Raw genomic sequence first — 15,540 nt, 5'->3', positions numbered from 1 at the left:
AGTTCACGACGGAAATTCAGCATGTGAAGGGAGATAACAACATCCCAGCCGACGCCCTTAGCCGTATTTCGGGCATACAACTCTCCTGTTTCAGTACTCAGGAGATGGCTCAAGCACGACGAGAAGACGAGGAGCTCCGAAATCTGCGTTCTTCAAACAGTTTCTCTCTGCCCTGATTCTGGAATCCGCATCGTTTGCGACATTGATCCGATTTCAGGCCGCAGACGACCGTACCTTCCTGCTTCTCTCAGGCGCATTGCTTTCAACTCTATTCACCGTCTCTCTCATCCTGGAGTTCGTGCCACACGGCGTTTGGTCGCCGAGAAATACGTCTGGCCTGGCATGAATTCTGACGCACGTGCATGGGCTCGTTCCTGCCTCGCCTGCCAGCAATGCAAGGTCTCTCGGCATACCACATCACCTCTGGCCCATTTTCCCTTGCCGGACTCTAGGTTCTCCACAATTCACGTCGACCTCGTTGGCCCGCTACCACCATCTAAGGGCTACCGTTACATCTTGACAGTGATCGACCGTTTTACTCGCTGGCCGGAGGCGGTTCCAATCAACGATATAACGGATGAGACTGTTGCTTCCACACTTATGTCCACGTGGATCGCCCGTTTTGGCGTGCCGTCGGAGATTATAACAGACCGTGGCCGCCAATTTCGCCAGTCGCAATTTGAGTCTACGCTCTTTCACCGTTTGACATGCCTACTCGGTGTAACGCACCTAAAAACGACGGCCTACTATCCTCAAACCAACGGCATGGTCGAGAGGTTTCATCGTCAGCTAAAGGCCTCATTGATGGCTCACGAATAACCTGAACAGTGGACAGCTCACCTTTCTCTTGTGCTGCTAGGATTGCGCACTGTCATCAAAGAAGATCTTGGTTGTGCCGCCTCTCAAATGGTCTATGGTACGTCTTTGCGCTTACCGGCAGACTTCCTGGTTCCTCCCCAGTCGCAAGACAACCTTTCGTCCCCTCGACTGTCCTACGTAAACGATTTAACCTGGTTTTTTAGCCATATCCGTCCCCAAGCAACACGGTCGTGTTCCACCAAGCACACTTTTATTCATCCAAACCTTTCTGACAGCCAATACGTTTTCATCCGGGTCGACAGTACCCGCAGGTCACTTCAACTGCCATACACCGGCCCTCATCTCGTCATTTCACGCTCTGACAAGGCGTTTACAGTTCGCGCCAACAGCCGCGACACCGTCGTTTCCATCGATCGCCTCTTGCCTGCTTTCACTGCGTTCCACTCCACCATCCACCATTCCACCCTGAACACCACCAGTCTCCCTTCCGTTCTCACCACCACCCGTGAACCTTGCAACGCCAAGACTGTGTGTTTTGCTGTGCCGCTCTCTACAAGAACTCCTCCTCCAGACTCCGTCTCAAGGGGAGGGGGCTATGTGGCGGCGCTCCAGCGGCGATGGCGCTGGGGCTGAGTGACAACGAATGAGAGCGGGCCACGCGGCGCCGGTGCGCAAGCAGCCACGAACGCCACGAGCGTGGAATAAAACGGGGCCCCAGTTTCTGGGTGCACAGCATAGCGTTCAGACGTGTCTTGGCTTGTCTCTCTGTCGCGTTCGCGAGAGACCTATTTGCGTTACACTGTCGCACGCCTGCGTCCCCTCCCTCCTCTGCTGCCCACCAACACCACCAATTGCCTTCAGCGGAGGGGACGTAACGCTTTGCCTACACTTCACCCCCAATCAACTTCACCGTCAGAGGAAGTTGGCTTTCCTGCGGGGCGTATTCGCGTTGCAGACGCGATCAGTGAGAGCACTAAACCTTTACTTCAACAAGGCTTCTGCCGTTTCCTACCTAGAGGTACGCTCCCATTAATGGCAGCCGTCACGCGGTGTCTTTTTCGTAACTTTCGCCAGTCGCAAAAGTCGCGCGACGGTCGTGAGGCCATTAAGCCGTAACCACACGGACGCGAAATCAAACGTCGCGCGAGCGTCGGCGTCGTTCGGCGGCAACGCGCGGACACGCGGGAGAGGGCGAGTAACCGCATGAGATCGGTTGTGCTTGTATAAAAAAAGTAACTGAGTGTCGTGGTGCGAAAGTGAATGTGCGTATTTCTGCCTGCAATATTACGTCATAAAGATCCCGCTTGATGCAGCTGTGTTCGGAAACCCGCAATCCTTGGGGCAGCGTTTCAAAAGCGAGTAGCATACGTTTTACAGTGAATTCCACCTGCACCTGCCTCGCTGTTGTTTTGGTACTTTACTTTGCTTTTAAGCACAAAATGTTTCTTGAAAGCACGAAGATGGTCGAACAAGAGTCGTACAATTGGTGCAACTACATCGCACCAGGCAGTCGTATCGTCATTAATGGCCACCGAGCGCGAGCACCGACTGAATGAATGAACGACTTTATTTAGAAATAGGCCTGAGGCCCTGGGGGGTTATCGGAAGATGAGGGAAGGGGAGTCGAAAGCCTCAGCGAAAATCTCATGTAAGGTATCAGAACAAATTGTCCGTTTGCAGGCCCTACTAGGGCTGTCAGACCATTCTACACTGCTTTGTAATGACCACTGGCAAGTGAATAAATTCCTACGCGTTCGACAAGACTACCATCGGAACGCAAGCGCTCCAGGTGCTCCGCATTCGTACGTGGTGGCGGACAATTGGCAACCAGCTGTTATAGGCCGCTTTCGAATGTCGGACAAGACCATATTAGGTGAAATAAGTTCGGGATGATTTTAGCGGCACCGCAGAAATTGCACGTAGGTGCGGATTAAAGGGATGTGCTGCCGTGATACCATTTGCGAACAATGTCCGGAGTGTAGGCGGCGTCCGCGCATGCCTTGTTAATAAAGATTTCGCCCTGCCGAGAGAGGGATATCGAAGCAGGGAGAAAGCATGGGGGGGGGGTGTAGCTTCTTGGAGCCGCCGTTGACTTTGTTGCCGCAGTTGTCTTTTTTGATACCAGGCTAAAGATGTAGGTGAAGTTTCGTCAGCGGGCGTGGTAGCCAGGGGAGGAGTCGAAAGAAGGCACTCCCTAGCAGCGTTGTGTGCTTGCTGGTTTCCAATCGCTCCAGCTGTGTGACCAGGTGTCCAAGCCAGACGAATATTAATGCCTTGTCCGCGCAAGGATTGAATTGTGCTTATGATGTGGTTGGCGGTGAGATTATGGGTATAAGCCTTGTTGAGTTCCTGGAGGGCAACGTCTGAATCAGTAATGATGCGGTAATGGTGATATTCGGGTTGCTGGGAGGTATGAATTTGTTGGAGTGCTCCAAGAATGGCAAATAGCTCAACATCGCCAGTAAGGCCGTACGTGTTGCTGATCTGCCGAGATCCATTCAGGGTTGGGTCTTCGGGGCAAGTCCAGGCTATTGCTGCGCTCATGCTGCTAATAGCCGCATCTGTAAAGATGTCTAACTCCTCGGGGCCTTTGTCGTGGGCCAACTGGGCAATGTACTGCTCTCATACAGTTCTTCGACGTCGCTCTATGGAACGGCGACGAAGTAGGCCGAGTGCCGGGCGTTCCCATGGCGGAAGAGCAGGCGGCATATTGGAGATATCTGTGTGGCTGATTTGGTGGTCCCATTGTTGGAGAGCTTTCCCTTGAGGGGTAAGGTCAAGGCGCTGTTGGTGATGCAATTTTTGTCTCTTGCACGAGGATGAGGAGGGGTGGAAGCGGTGCAGCCTTCTCAAGGAGGTCGACTCTGGTGTGTCGCGGGAGGCCCGTAATGGCACGTAAAGTGGCAGGATGCAATACACCGAGGTCTTTCATATGTCTATCTCGTAGGTTTTCAGGGGGAAAGCCATAGACCATTCGGCCTATTGCAACGGATCGAGCCAGGGTGAGGCAGGAGCGCTGTTGGGTTCCACCATACTTGTTGGATATTCTTGTAATTAAATTGAAAGTTTGCCACAAGGTCATTTATAGTTTACGGATCCATGCATTGGGGCTGTTGCAGCTGTTAACTTGCAAGCCCAAGAGCCGGATGAGGCCATTCTGGGACATAAGTGTAGTGTTGCCCATGTCAAGTCTTAACTGGTAAACCGGATTCGTGGCCTGGCGGCCATCGACGCTGAGAAATTCTGTCTTGGTTGGGGACAATTGCAAGTTCAGGGCTGTGAGGGATCTCTCAAGGCTGAACAAAGCTGCTTGAAGTTCCGTTTGCATGTGCTCAGCGTCTGGATAGTCCACTGCTTCCGTCCACACCACGACGTCATCGGCATAGATAGCAAAACGAGCGGACGTGTCTTGATCGAGGGATCTGGCCACTCTTTTCATAGCCAGGTTGAAAAGCACTGGCCCTAGTATGGACCCTGCGGTACCCCTCTGTAGAGGAAGAATGTGCTTGGGGTCCATCTATCATCTTTGATCGAGAGCCGAATTGGGCGCTGTTCAAGAAAGTTACGTATCCAGGTTTGCGCTCGTTGACTGGGGAAGCCAGCGCGAGCTCCTTGAGTATGCCTTCTTGGCTAACTTTATCAAACGCTTTCTGCATGTCTACTGCCAGCAGGTAATCTGGTGTGAGTTTTTGTGAGGTCCGATTTATTAGCACCGACTCATTGCGTGACGAGTGCGAGTCGCAATGAATCTAGTAGGTTTGTAGCGGAAGCCGCACGGCACCCCAGCGCAGCGCCTCCCGCGGGACGGGGCTTTTCCTTTCTCTCCGGTCTGCCGCAGGCTTGACGACAGTGCGCCTTTGTGGAAGACGCGTATTAGCGACGGCGGTGCGTGCTTACTTCGGGTGTCATTCCCCCGCTTTCTTCAAAGGTCGCCGTCGGGGGAGGCATAAGGACAACGTGTTGTCCGGCCGACTCCCGGCATTAATCCTAGCGCCGTTACCGTCTGCTCGCGCGGGGGGGCCTTTTTCCTCTCTCTTTTGAAGGACGCGGGGGTTCCCCTTCTTTCCCTCGCCGGGGAACGTACTAAACGTACGCATCTTTTGAAAATAAACAGTCTTGTATTAAAACTGCAAACCAGCTCCACGTCTGCTTTCTCGCCTCCTTCAGCAGCCAACATTCCGGGCTGCTACAGGTTTAATGTTAGATAGTCAGTTCGCCGAAGTGAAGTCAGTTGCGGTATTATCTGCGCTCCAAGAATATCCGAAGTCGCAACCATGCAATAAAATTAGTCAGGAACTTATTAGGGCATATACGTCTCCGTAACGCGATACAGCAACGACGTTACTCGCAACTAAGTACATTTTTGCGCAATTTCGTAGTGAAACCATGAAACTTTTCGAAGTTGATGAACTCGTTATTACCTTTCGGTGTGATAAAGGAGCCGTAATGCCTTGTAGGCATTGAAAACAACAAAAAACAAATACAACGTATGATCTATAACACGGTTGCAGGCAATCACATAATATCGCAGCCATCTAATTGCTGTCAGGCTTACGTGGCACGAAATACGTCGTGCACGGTCACTGAGCTAACTGCTATTAGGGCGGCACTCCTTTACATCACCAATAATCCCGCTAAGCAATGGGTGATCTTTGTCGACTCGCGGCCTCCCTTACATGCAGTGACGAAGACATCCCCATGCTAGAATACATTTCTACGTGAGTTAAACGCATTGCACACATTTGGACTACAAGACGGGCACCGTATCTCGCTTCAATGGCCGCCAGGTCATCCCGGAATCCAGGGGAACGTCGTCTGTGACGCAGCAGCGAAAGAGGCGCGCAATCTGCTTGTGCCTGTTGGAGTCGCGTATTACAGAGACGACGGACGTATGGCTGTCTCTGCACTGGGTGGGAAACTGGAGCTTGGCAGGACCCTCTTAGGATACCCTTGCCTCTGCATGAGACTGACCCTCAGCCGAATCTCCAGTCACCGCAAGGCCCTCCAAAGCAAAGTGAGGATGTCCTTCACCGACTACGCGCGGACGTTCCCTTCACTCGCAGTTTTCTGTTCAAGGTAGGCTGGGCGGACTCGCCATTGTGCTCCGTTTCCCAGTACGGCATGTCTCGTATACCGCCCGCAGCGTGCACCTCAACGCGAACCAGCGAAACCAACTCTTGTGCGACTGCTATGGGGAAATTCCTCAGAACTGAATCACTTTCTTGCTCCGTGGCAAAACCGCGCCGATTCGGGCAAGGGACAAATGCCCTTTTGACTTTTTTGTCTGACTCGGGATTAGTAGAGGTTCTCTAAACTTGAGATGCTGAGATTTTTTCCCCTAATGCTGAGCATTTTCTCTGCGTTCTGAACTGATTTTACTTTTTCTCCCTCTTATTCATTGTAGCTGCGTACTTCTTCCCTCTTTCTTTTTCGCCTCACTATATTCATTCCATCTGAAGTAGCAAGCGCCGCCGTTTGTGGGGCTAACCTCTTCGGCATTCATGAAAGCTTTCTCTCTCTCTCTTTCTCTCTGCCTCTCTCTCTCTCTTTAAAAGCGGCAAACCCTATTGTGATTTTCTTTGTGCTTACTTCCGTGAACGGAAACCAGAGAGCAGAGATATAAAGTAACTGAAGGCTTTGGCAGTTGATAAGATATAGGGATTCACTAGAGGCCGTATTGCCTTCGGAACAATATGGCCTCCTGATATGGAGTGGTATAATACCCACACTACACCGCGGATTTCTGCTGTTATCAGCAGAAATCCGCGGTGTAGTGTTTCAAAAAAGCCATCATAAAAGCCGGCAGAAAAACTTGCACTTAAACATTCTTATGAAGGTTTAAGTACCCACTTTTATGTACAAACACCATCCTCCTACACCCCCCCCCCCCCCCATCTCGTCATACGCTGAGCAAAACACTTTAGCGCTGCTTGAGGGAATCCCACTGTGCTAGCACCAGCTTCTTCGTTCTTTCCGCCATTTATTTTTGAGGATAGACCACACAAAAGTTCGCCTTGCTTTTTTATGCCGGCAAGGCAAAATGTCGGAAGAAAATTCCGAGTCCCGGTTGAATGAAGGGTCAAATTGACTAACAACAATAATTTTCAATGTGACCTGCTGTTTGATAGCGGCCACGACTGTTTTGGAGGGACATGCCGCAGTGGCTCAGTGGCTAAGGCGTTGCGCTGCTTAGCACGAGGTCGCGGTTTCGATTCCCGGCCGCGGCGGCTGCTTTTCGGATGGAAGCGAAAAGCAAAAAACGCCCGCGTGTTCGAGATTTCGGCGCACGTTAAAGATCCCCAGGTGGTCAAAATTAATCCGGAGCCCTCCACTACGGCTCGCCTCGTCGCCTGCGTTGCGTCGGTGCGTTAACCACCACAATCAATCAACTGTTTTGGAGTGACGCCCAGAAAGTAAGACGTAACCTTTCAGCGTTGCATTAATTTGCTAAATAATCGTAGTAGTAATTCCTTAACATTTTTTCGGCAACCAGTACCCGCGTGGTCCGACATCACAACAATGCAACGTCCCGTAAAAGCGTTGTAATGTGTTGAGATGCGAATGTGCGATGGGATGTTGTTTTCTCTGCTTCCTCGTCAATGCGCTGTTTTTGTCGTAATGCAACAGAACCAACCAGCCCAAGTTCAAACCTTGGTTGGTGTTTCTATGGGCTACTCACCATCGCACGATATTCCGTCTTCTCGTAGTCTGTACCCTTGAGGACATGCGCAGTAAAAGCCTCCGGGAGTGTTGACACACCGTACCGCGCAATTGTTCGCCGGAGTTCGGCATTCGTCAACATCTAAGAACATAGGGTAATCAGATAAGCACGAAGACAATGAAAGTACGGGAGGAATTCTGAACGCATGGTCTCACACCAATGTTCTCGGCGCATCCTGCAAAAGAGCCTTGATTTTCACCCAACCGGACACACCGCTATCGCTCACTGACTCGCCAGAGTCACTGTTAATAAGATACAGAGTTAGCCAGCAGTTGCAGTTTGGCCAGTTGTTTGAAAATCAAGAAAGACTTAACTTTTGCAAGATGCGCGGCTCATGCACAGAGAACAGTAAGAAAGGGTGGGGGAGAGCAAAAAAAAAAAAATTGGCCGCGTATCTGCTCCTTTCGTTGCAGATGCCGTCAAAAGACAATAGTCTTTATCGGCTTTTGCGAAGTAAATGCCTGCCTTCGCTTTCCTGTTCACCTCCCATGTTGTTCCTCTTGCATCGCGCTCCTCCCAAGGTAAAGACGCCAAAGGTGTGCTTAAATCACTTTAAATTTCCCGCGTTCCACTGCTCCAAACCGGGTGTCTCGATGCGAACTCTGCCGTACGGCGAAGACGCGCGTTAGTCGAGGCGCCCTACTTCAACGTTTATAGAACCGCGTTTCCCTACTCCACGTGCGTTGCAAGCAGAACGTGGAACCTATCTAGTGGAACCTTTCCTAACTGTTGCCGGTTGATTTCTTCAAATGCCGCCAGAAGCTATATGGCGCGGGCGACAGCAGGCGACGGCGGGGTGATATTTTTTTCTTCAGTTGATGAAGTATTTAATCTCGCCAAAATCAAACATGTACGATTTTTTATAAAGGAACGCTGCAAATATCACTTCTGTATTAATTTGTTGTCTTATATATGCGTAATGTCTTGTTTTCTTCAACAATATTGACAAGTATGAACATTACACCGGACTTAGACGGGCACATTTAGCTGTGACTATATAAGACTATTGCGCAGGCATTGTTTTACTTTGGCCAGGTGGCTGAATCGAGTCACAGACAGACAGGATTCCACCTCTTGCCACCGTAGCGTGCGGACGCGGAATCATGAGCTCCGTCGGAGCGGCGACAGCGGCCCAGGCCGGCCGCGGAAACAGGGTAGATGCTAAGGGAGATAGTGAGTATCAAGTTATTTTGCCTCAGTTGCCTACAGGACGTATTGTTTCCAATACGGCGTTTCTTCACGGCAACGTGAAAGCCCGCCCGTTTCGTGTAGAGGACTTCCGAGACATGCTCGCCCGTGTTGGTATGCTCCCCGACGTGATTGCGCTGGGGGCGTACCAAATCAACCACGTGTGGGCGGTGACCTTCAAGAGTGCCGAGGCCACAAAGAAAATGCTAGCGGCCGGCGAGCAGGAGGTGAAAGGACGCCGGTGTCTCGTCATCGACCCGCAAGACCACCAAGTGAGGCTTAAAGGCCAACTGCACTCAATTTTTTTTTGTCCAAATAAGTAGTCTATGCTCTTAAAATAACCATGGCGAAATCCTTAGCTTCGTAATCACAGAGAGCGCTAGGTACCGCCGTTCAAAGTACCTCCGAGCAGACGACGTTTGCACCTGGCGGAGAGTCGCCGTAACAAGTTCCGAGCGGCCTGTGACGGAGGTTGGGGAACCTGTCCCGTGAAGCTCGCGCTTCTCCTGCGACTTGCAGGGCGCTCCGCCGGGCGCAGGGATGCGTTCGCCCGGGGTTTCTCTGCTACACCAGCGCGCTGTACCGGCGTCGCCATCAAATGTTTAAACTAAGCGCATACGCAGTAATATCCCCCATTTTTCTCAATGCAAAAAAAAAATGTTTAGAAGTCTAAACCTATTCAGGCGCTTGCGAACGTGTTGGAGTTAGCAAAACTCTTTTTACTTGAAAATAATATTTTTACTCAAAGAAAAAAACAGCGCGAAAGGAGCACTTGCCTTACATTTGTCATTCCTATTGCATTTACCACAGAAAAAAAAAGATATATTATAAATTATTGACCACTTGCACTTCCGCGTCCAATATTGGCCTCATTTGGGCTGGCCCAACGCCACCTCTATCCTTTAGACATTTTCCAAAAGTTTTACGACCCAAATAGAGTTCTTGTACACGTGGCTATAAACATTTGTGCGACTTTTGTCTCCCTAGCTAAGTGAACCCAAATCAGCCTTTCTCGTAGTAACAAATACACCCGCACAAATATTGGCCGTCGTATTTGGGAAGTGCGAAAACTAAACTGCTCCTCTCCTAAACAATAGATTATATTTTTGTTCGACTCCCAAGTGAAGTATTTACTTTGAGCGTTAGATTTAATTTATTTGAAAGTAAAACATTTTCAACAGTACCTGTCTCTGGTTAAAGTAGAAAATAGCGGTAGATATATGAAGTGTTTTCGTGTTTTAGTGCGTCATTTAGCTCTGGAGGCAGGCTTATAGTTTCACATCCCTTTTATAATTCGATTCTCGATGTGCACACAGGTGGAAAAATACTGGGCCGATATTCACAAAGCTGTTTGCATGTAATGTATAGTAGAAATAGTGATTTATCTCCGCCCGCGTGCGATTTGTTCCCTTCAGAGAGGGCGACGTGATAGGCGAGGCGTCGGCTATAATAAAAGATGCTTTTCGATATCGTATACGAGCAAATAGCTTTGTAAATGAGGGTCCGTTTTTTACTCGCAATGCCGAAAATTGCTATTCCGGCAGTTATTATGACGGAAAAAATTACTGTCGGGCGGTCTACTGCATCTCGATTGATAGCAACGGGATGCCGGAATTGCGCCCAACTCCATTATCATGGGCAAACGTTAGTGGAAGATCTTCTGTGGAAATAAAAAAGCGAAACGCGGCGCTACCACGCGCATTTGAAGGCGGCTCTGAGCGGCCGCCGGCTCTGGCGCGGTAGCTTCCGTTCCCTCACGTACGTCACGTGCGGCCGCTGCTATGGGCGCCTTTTCTATTCAGTTTCGGTTCCGAAAACGCGAATGTCGCGAGCCGTTTGCGTCGCGCGCGTTGATGTTTGAAGCGCAGTATTTTGCATTTCGCAGCCTTTTTATGTGAACTGTTAGGTGACATTATTTTTACGTTGTCGAAAATTTGAGTGCAGTTGGCCTTTAAGCTACACTGGCTGCTGCACGGCGTTGATGACGAGGACTTCCGGGAAGCACTCGCTACCGTCGGCAAGGGCATCGAGATCACCAAGGAAAGATGGCGAGTACAAGGTGTCCTTAACAAAGGGTCTACGACGAGGGTGGTGACGCTGAAGCTAAAATCTGGCGTGACTTTGGAAGATTTGCCCCATCAAATTCGGGTGGCTGGGGAGCTGGCCCTCCTCGTCGCACCGGGCCGGCCGATGCAATGCCTTCGCTGCCAGGGAACGGGTCACGTCCGCAGAGACTGCAAAGTGCCACGCTGCTCCCGGTGCCGGCGTTTCGGCCACTCGGAAGCGCAGTGCGTTCGCACGTACGCGGCGGTCACGGGGCCTGTGCAACGCGAGGAACTTGACGAGCACCTCATGGACGCGTTCGAGGCGGAAGCGGCCGCGGAAGGCACGGGACACCAGTCGACTGCGGAGGAGACTACAAGCACAACGGATTTCTCTCAGAGCTCGGAGCCTAGGACGCAGGAGGACCAAGCCGCACCGGCGTCTCAGCCAGCAACGGGGGACGCCGAGCAACCGGCCGCAGCGGCGTCTCAGCCGCCAACGGGGGACGCCGAGCACCAGCCCGCGGATACGCTAGGTGGTACAGGAGGCACAGTCAAGCGCAGCCTTGACAAGTCGGGTGAAGGGAGCGGCCATGAAACCACAACCAGCAGCGAGGAGCCGCCACTGAAAACGAACCAGGGGCGACGGCTGATATCCAAGCCTCGAACGAACGTCCATCGCGGTCGGGGGCCTCCATAGACGCAGCCGGTGCAGCAACTTACGCCAGATGCTTTGGCGCCATTTAAGAACGCGTAGCGTAGTCCTCACGTGTCAGGGAAGCACCATGCGCCCGGTCTGTAGCCTTCATAAGTGAACGGTAATGAGTGGGTCCCTGAGCGTAGCAACATTAAATGTCCGGGGGCTGTCGACACATCGAAAGCAAAGTCAGGTTTACCGTCTGTTAACAGAGCAGGACATTGACATTGTAGCCGTTCAGGAGACGAAAGTCGAGGGGGAGGAGGAGACCGAGGCCATGGTGCGTCGTTTCACGTCGAGGTACTATGCTTGCGTAAGTCATGCTGTGGGGATTTCCGCGGGATGTGTATTGTTGCTGAAGAAACTGCCGGGTCTGGTTGTGGAGGGTGTGACGTCGTGTCGTTCGGGCAGGCTTGTTGTGTGTGATTGCAGCCTTGATAATGTGAACTTTCGAATTGTCTGTGTATACGCTCCAAATGCTGTAATAGAGAGGGAAATTTTTTTTGGGACTCTCAGGCAACACGTCGATACAGACAGAATGCTCATTATAACAAGTGATTTCAACTGCGTACTTTCTGGCCGGGATAAAACAAGTAACAACGCGTACAGAAATGCCAGTACTAATTTGTTATCCGAAATTGTTGCGGATTATGGACTCGTTGATGTCGGGCAACGTCTAGACGGGGAAAAAGACGTCCGATTCACCCACTTTCAAGGTTTCAGCCACGCGAGGCTGGATAGGATTTACGTTTCGCTGGATTTAATACAGAAATGCCAAAGCTATGATGTGCACGCGGTTTCCTTTTCCGATCATTGTTTGGTTAAGTGCAGGATTGGGGGAAAGAAAGAAGAGTCCCCCTTTACATGGGACCTATGGAAATTAAACTCTAAACTTTTGGAGGACGAAACATTTACGACGTTTGTTAGAAAGAAAACTGCCGAACTAGAAGGAACACATAGTGACATCGGGGCGCTGTGGGAGTTAAGCAAGCAATAGATAAAAATAAAGGCCATACAACGGTGTAGCTGTATTAAATATGAAGAAACCAAAAAGGAAAGAATGCTTAGAAACAACCTACAAAAATTAACGTTAGAGGAGGGCAGAATGCCCGGAGTGTTTAAGGACGACATTGCACAGTAAAGCATAAGCTTGAACTTATTGACGAAGAACGCTATCGCGGTGCCCTAGTACGCGCGAGAGCAGAGCAATGGGCAGTAGGTGAGGCACCCACAAAGCGCGCGCTCGGAATAGAAAAAGCACATGCACGACGCAATCAGATCAAGGAGATAACTTACATGGGTAAAGTAACGAGTGAAAAAAGTGAAAGCGATAACGCTTTTTATGAGTATTACCAAGCACTGTTCGCTCTTAAGGCGGTGGACGCAGAAAGCTTTAAGCGGGATTTCATAGACACGCTGCCTCGTTTGGAAGACGAAATGAAGGACTGGCTTGAACGACCTATTTCGGAAGACGAAGTGAAATGTGCTATTGAAAGCCTGAAGCCAGGAAAGTCGCTGGGGCCGGATGGGTTAAGCGCTGCTTTTTATAACATGTTTAAATACGAAATGGTACCTGTGCTAACGAAGATGTTTAATGCAGTGTATGATATTAAAACACTGCCCCCATCATATTCCACGTCCCACACAGTTCTCATTCCTAAGACAGATGAAGCGGAGAAACTTACATTTGTCAAGTCGCACCGGCCAATATCATTAACAAACGTCGACTACAAAATCTTCATGAAAGTTCTGGAGCAAAGGCTTCAAAGTGTTGTCCAACAAATAGTAGGGCCACATCTGACGTGCGGAATTAAGGGTCGCAATATTTTTACAAATATCCATAAAGCAAGGTGTGTCCTCGAGTGCTGCGACGCGCCCTGCACACGGGAGTGGCAGTCCTGCAGATTGACTTGGAAAAAGCGTTTGATTGTGTTCGGACCATGCGAACGTTGGGTGAGTCGCCCTGGCGTACCACAATTGCACTACGCGGCTGATCGTGAACAAAAAGTTGGGAGCCCCAATTGAAGTGCAGCTTTCGGTGCCCCAAGGCTGCTCCCTCAGCCCCCTATTGTTTTCCATATACATCGAAGCCCTGTGTATGAGTATAATCAGAAATAGTGCCATCGAAGGTTTCCGACTGCATGAGTCGGAAATTAAACTTTTGGCTTACGCAGACGACGTGGCCGTTTTTGTATGAACGAAGAAAGCGTGCAGTTGGTAGTTGACACTGTCAAAAAGTTTGGCATGGTGACGGGTAGTTTTGTGAACTGGGCAAAGTGCCTAGGATTTTGGCATGGGGAATGGTCATCAACACCGCCAATCTTCGCTAATATTAGTTGGGTCACCACTCCAGTGAAGTACTTGGGCGTTGAACTGGAATATTACAGGGATAGTGAACCATACTGGCGTAGCCCGACACAGGCGGTGAGGGAGACGGCCGAGAAATGGAAGGGGGCAAGGATGTCAATTTTTGCAAGGGCCACGGCATGTAACTTATTCTTTGTAACGAAGATTTGGTATATCATGCAGGTACTGCATTGTTCGCGAATCAACGTCCAAAGGCTTCATTGGGTATTTGCGGTGTTCGTTTGGGGCTCAACATGGGCGAGGTGCAGCAGAACAAACCTGTTTCGGAGAGTCCGAGATGGTGGCTTGGGGCTGGCGCACCTTTATGTGTGACAGCTGGTAAACCGGTTTTTGTTCTTGCAGAGTCTCATGCAAGTACGGCTGGCGCGTGCTATGCCGGAATATGTAGTATCAACATGGTGCATGCCAGGTGGCGTGTATGGGTATTTTAAGGAAATAGTTATGACGGCCCGTTTTCTATTCGCACGTTTTTCTGGCGAGTACCTGTCCTCTGTGACAAGCAAAAAACTGTATAAGGACATTTGCGATGTTGTTTTCCCCGACCCTATGTATAGATTTAATTACCGTGCTGGGCCAGGCCAAAATGTGCTAAAGCGCGTCAAAAGAATGGAGGTTCACCCTGGTGTGAAAACCTTTTTTCTTCAAATTAGACACAGGCACCTTGTCTGTTGGAACCTGGATGCAGGATAGAGGGATATGTGTGCCATGGGGAACTCAGTGTTCAGTTTGTAAACAACCAGAAACGATAGAGCACGTTTTTCTGCATTGTTGGGCTGCGGTATTTTTGTGGGATGTCCTCCAGAGGACCCTTCATAAAGATTTCCCGCTGAGCCCCCATGGCATACGCTATCTAGCGGTGGAAAACGCGGAGGGGGCGCCCTTGGACCTCGTTATGTTGGTGGCCTTGCATAGCATATGGCGCCCGCGCATGGCCTGGCTCCACGGTGATGTGGACGCCCGCCCTACGCGGCAATGTTTTCGTGAGTCTATATCCCAGTACGTAGAAGTCCAGAAGCGCAAGGCATGCACTCCTGACTGGCTGTCAAGGATAGAACCCTTGACTACGCTTAGGGAATTTTAGAGAGACATCAGCCTTCATATAGGTTGGTGGCTTGTCGCTCGAGTTGCTCATGTGAACAAGTTTGTTTTGTGTTTCTGTGTTGTGTCGAAGACCGGCATTAAAGAAAAAAAAAGGCTCACAGACAGACAGACAGACAGACAGACAGACAGACAGACGGACAGACATACAGACATACAGACATACAGACATACAGACATACAGACATACAGACAGACCAAAATGTCTGGGTTTAAGTAGCCCAAGAAACACTATCGTCTTTAAAAATCTCGCCCCGAAGGTAGCGCCGCTTTAATAAGGCTCGTGTTTTCGAGTGTTGCAAGCTAAAGCATGCGGAGGAGCTTTACTACAGTCACACTACTTCGTGCTTTTCACTCGCGTGAAATATTGCCAGTCTGAAATAGACATTCCACATGAAAGTCGGTAGCGCGCTAGATTGATGAACCGCTTTCGTGCCAGTCGCTTTTTGCGCAGCTTCAATTCCGAGTGGAAAACCAACCGAAGAGCGCCACCCACGCGAACAAGCCACAACAGTGCCACGCTCATGCTACAAAGCTGACAATTTAAAGCATGCAGAAATCATCCGAGACGGAGATGAGCCTCCGCATGGGTCTACACCTTTGAAACA

General features: G+C 50.3%; 1 protein-coding gene across 8 annotated transcripts in view; it reads right to left on the bottom strand.

Moving 5' to 3' along the window:
- Nucleotides 1-15,540, bottom strand: part of LOC144173833 (uncharacterized) — a 268,949-nt gene that overhangs the window by 149,551 nt on the left and 103,858 nt on the right. For 6 of the 8 annotated variants that reach the window (XM_077702098.1, XM_077702101.1, XM_077702095.1 and 3 more), the window contains one exon: nucleotides 7,499-7,621. The exons of the other annotated variants lie outside the window; for them this stretch is intronic. In XM_077702098.1, the coding sequence (XP_077558224.1) occupies nucleotides 7,499-7,621 (123 nt within the window). The remainder of the gene's footprint in view (nucleotides 1-7,498; nucleotides 7,622-15,540) is intronic. 8 annotated transcript variants of the gene reach the window in all.

Source organism: Haemaphysalis longicornis, unplaced genomic scaffold (assembly GCF_048455015.1).
Source record: "Haemaphysalis longicornis isolate Haplotype H1 unplaced genomic scaffold, Haemaphysalis longicornis Haplotype H1 scaffold_3, whole genome shotgun sequence".
NCBI classification, from domain to species: domain Eukaryota; kingdom Metazoa; phylum Arthropoda; class Arachnida; order Ixodida; family Ixodidae; genus Haemaphysalis; species Haemaphysalis longicornis.
The sequence above is the reverse complement of the archived record's forward strand: the minus strand, read 5'-3'. Positions and strand labels throughout refer to the sequence as shown.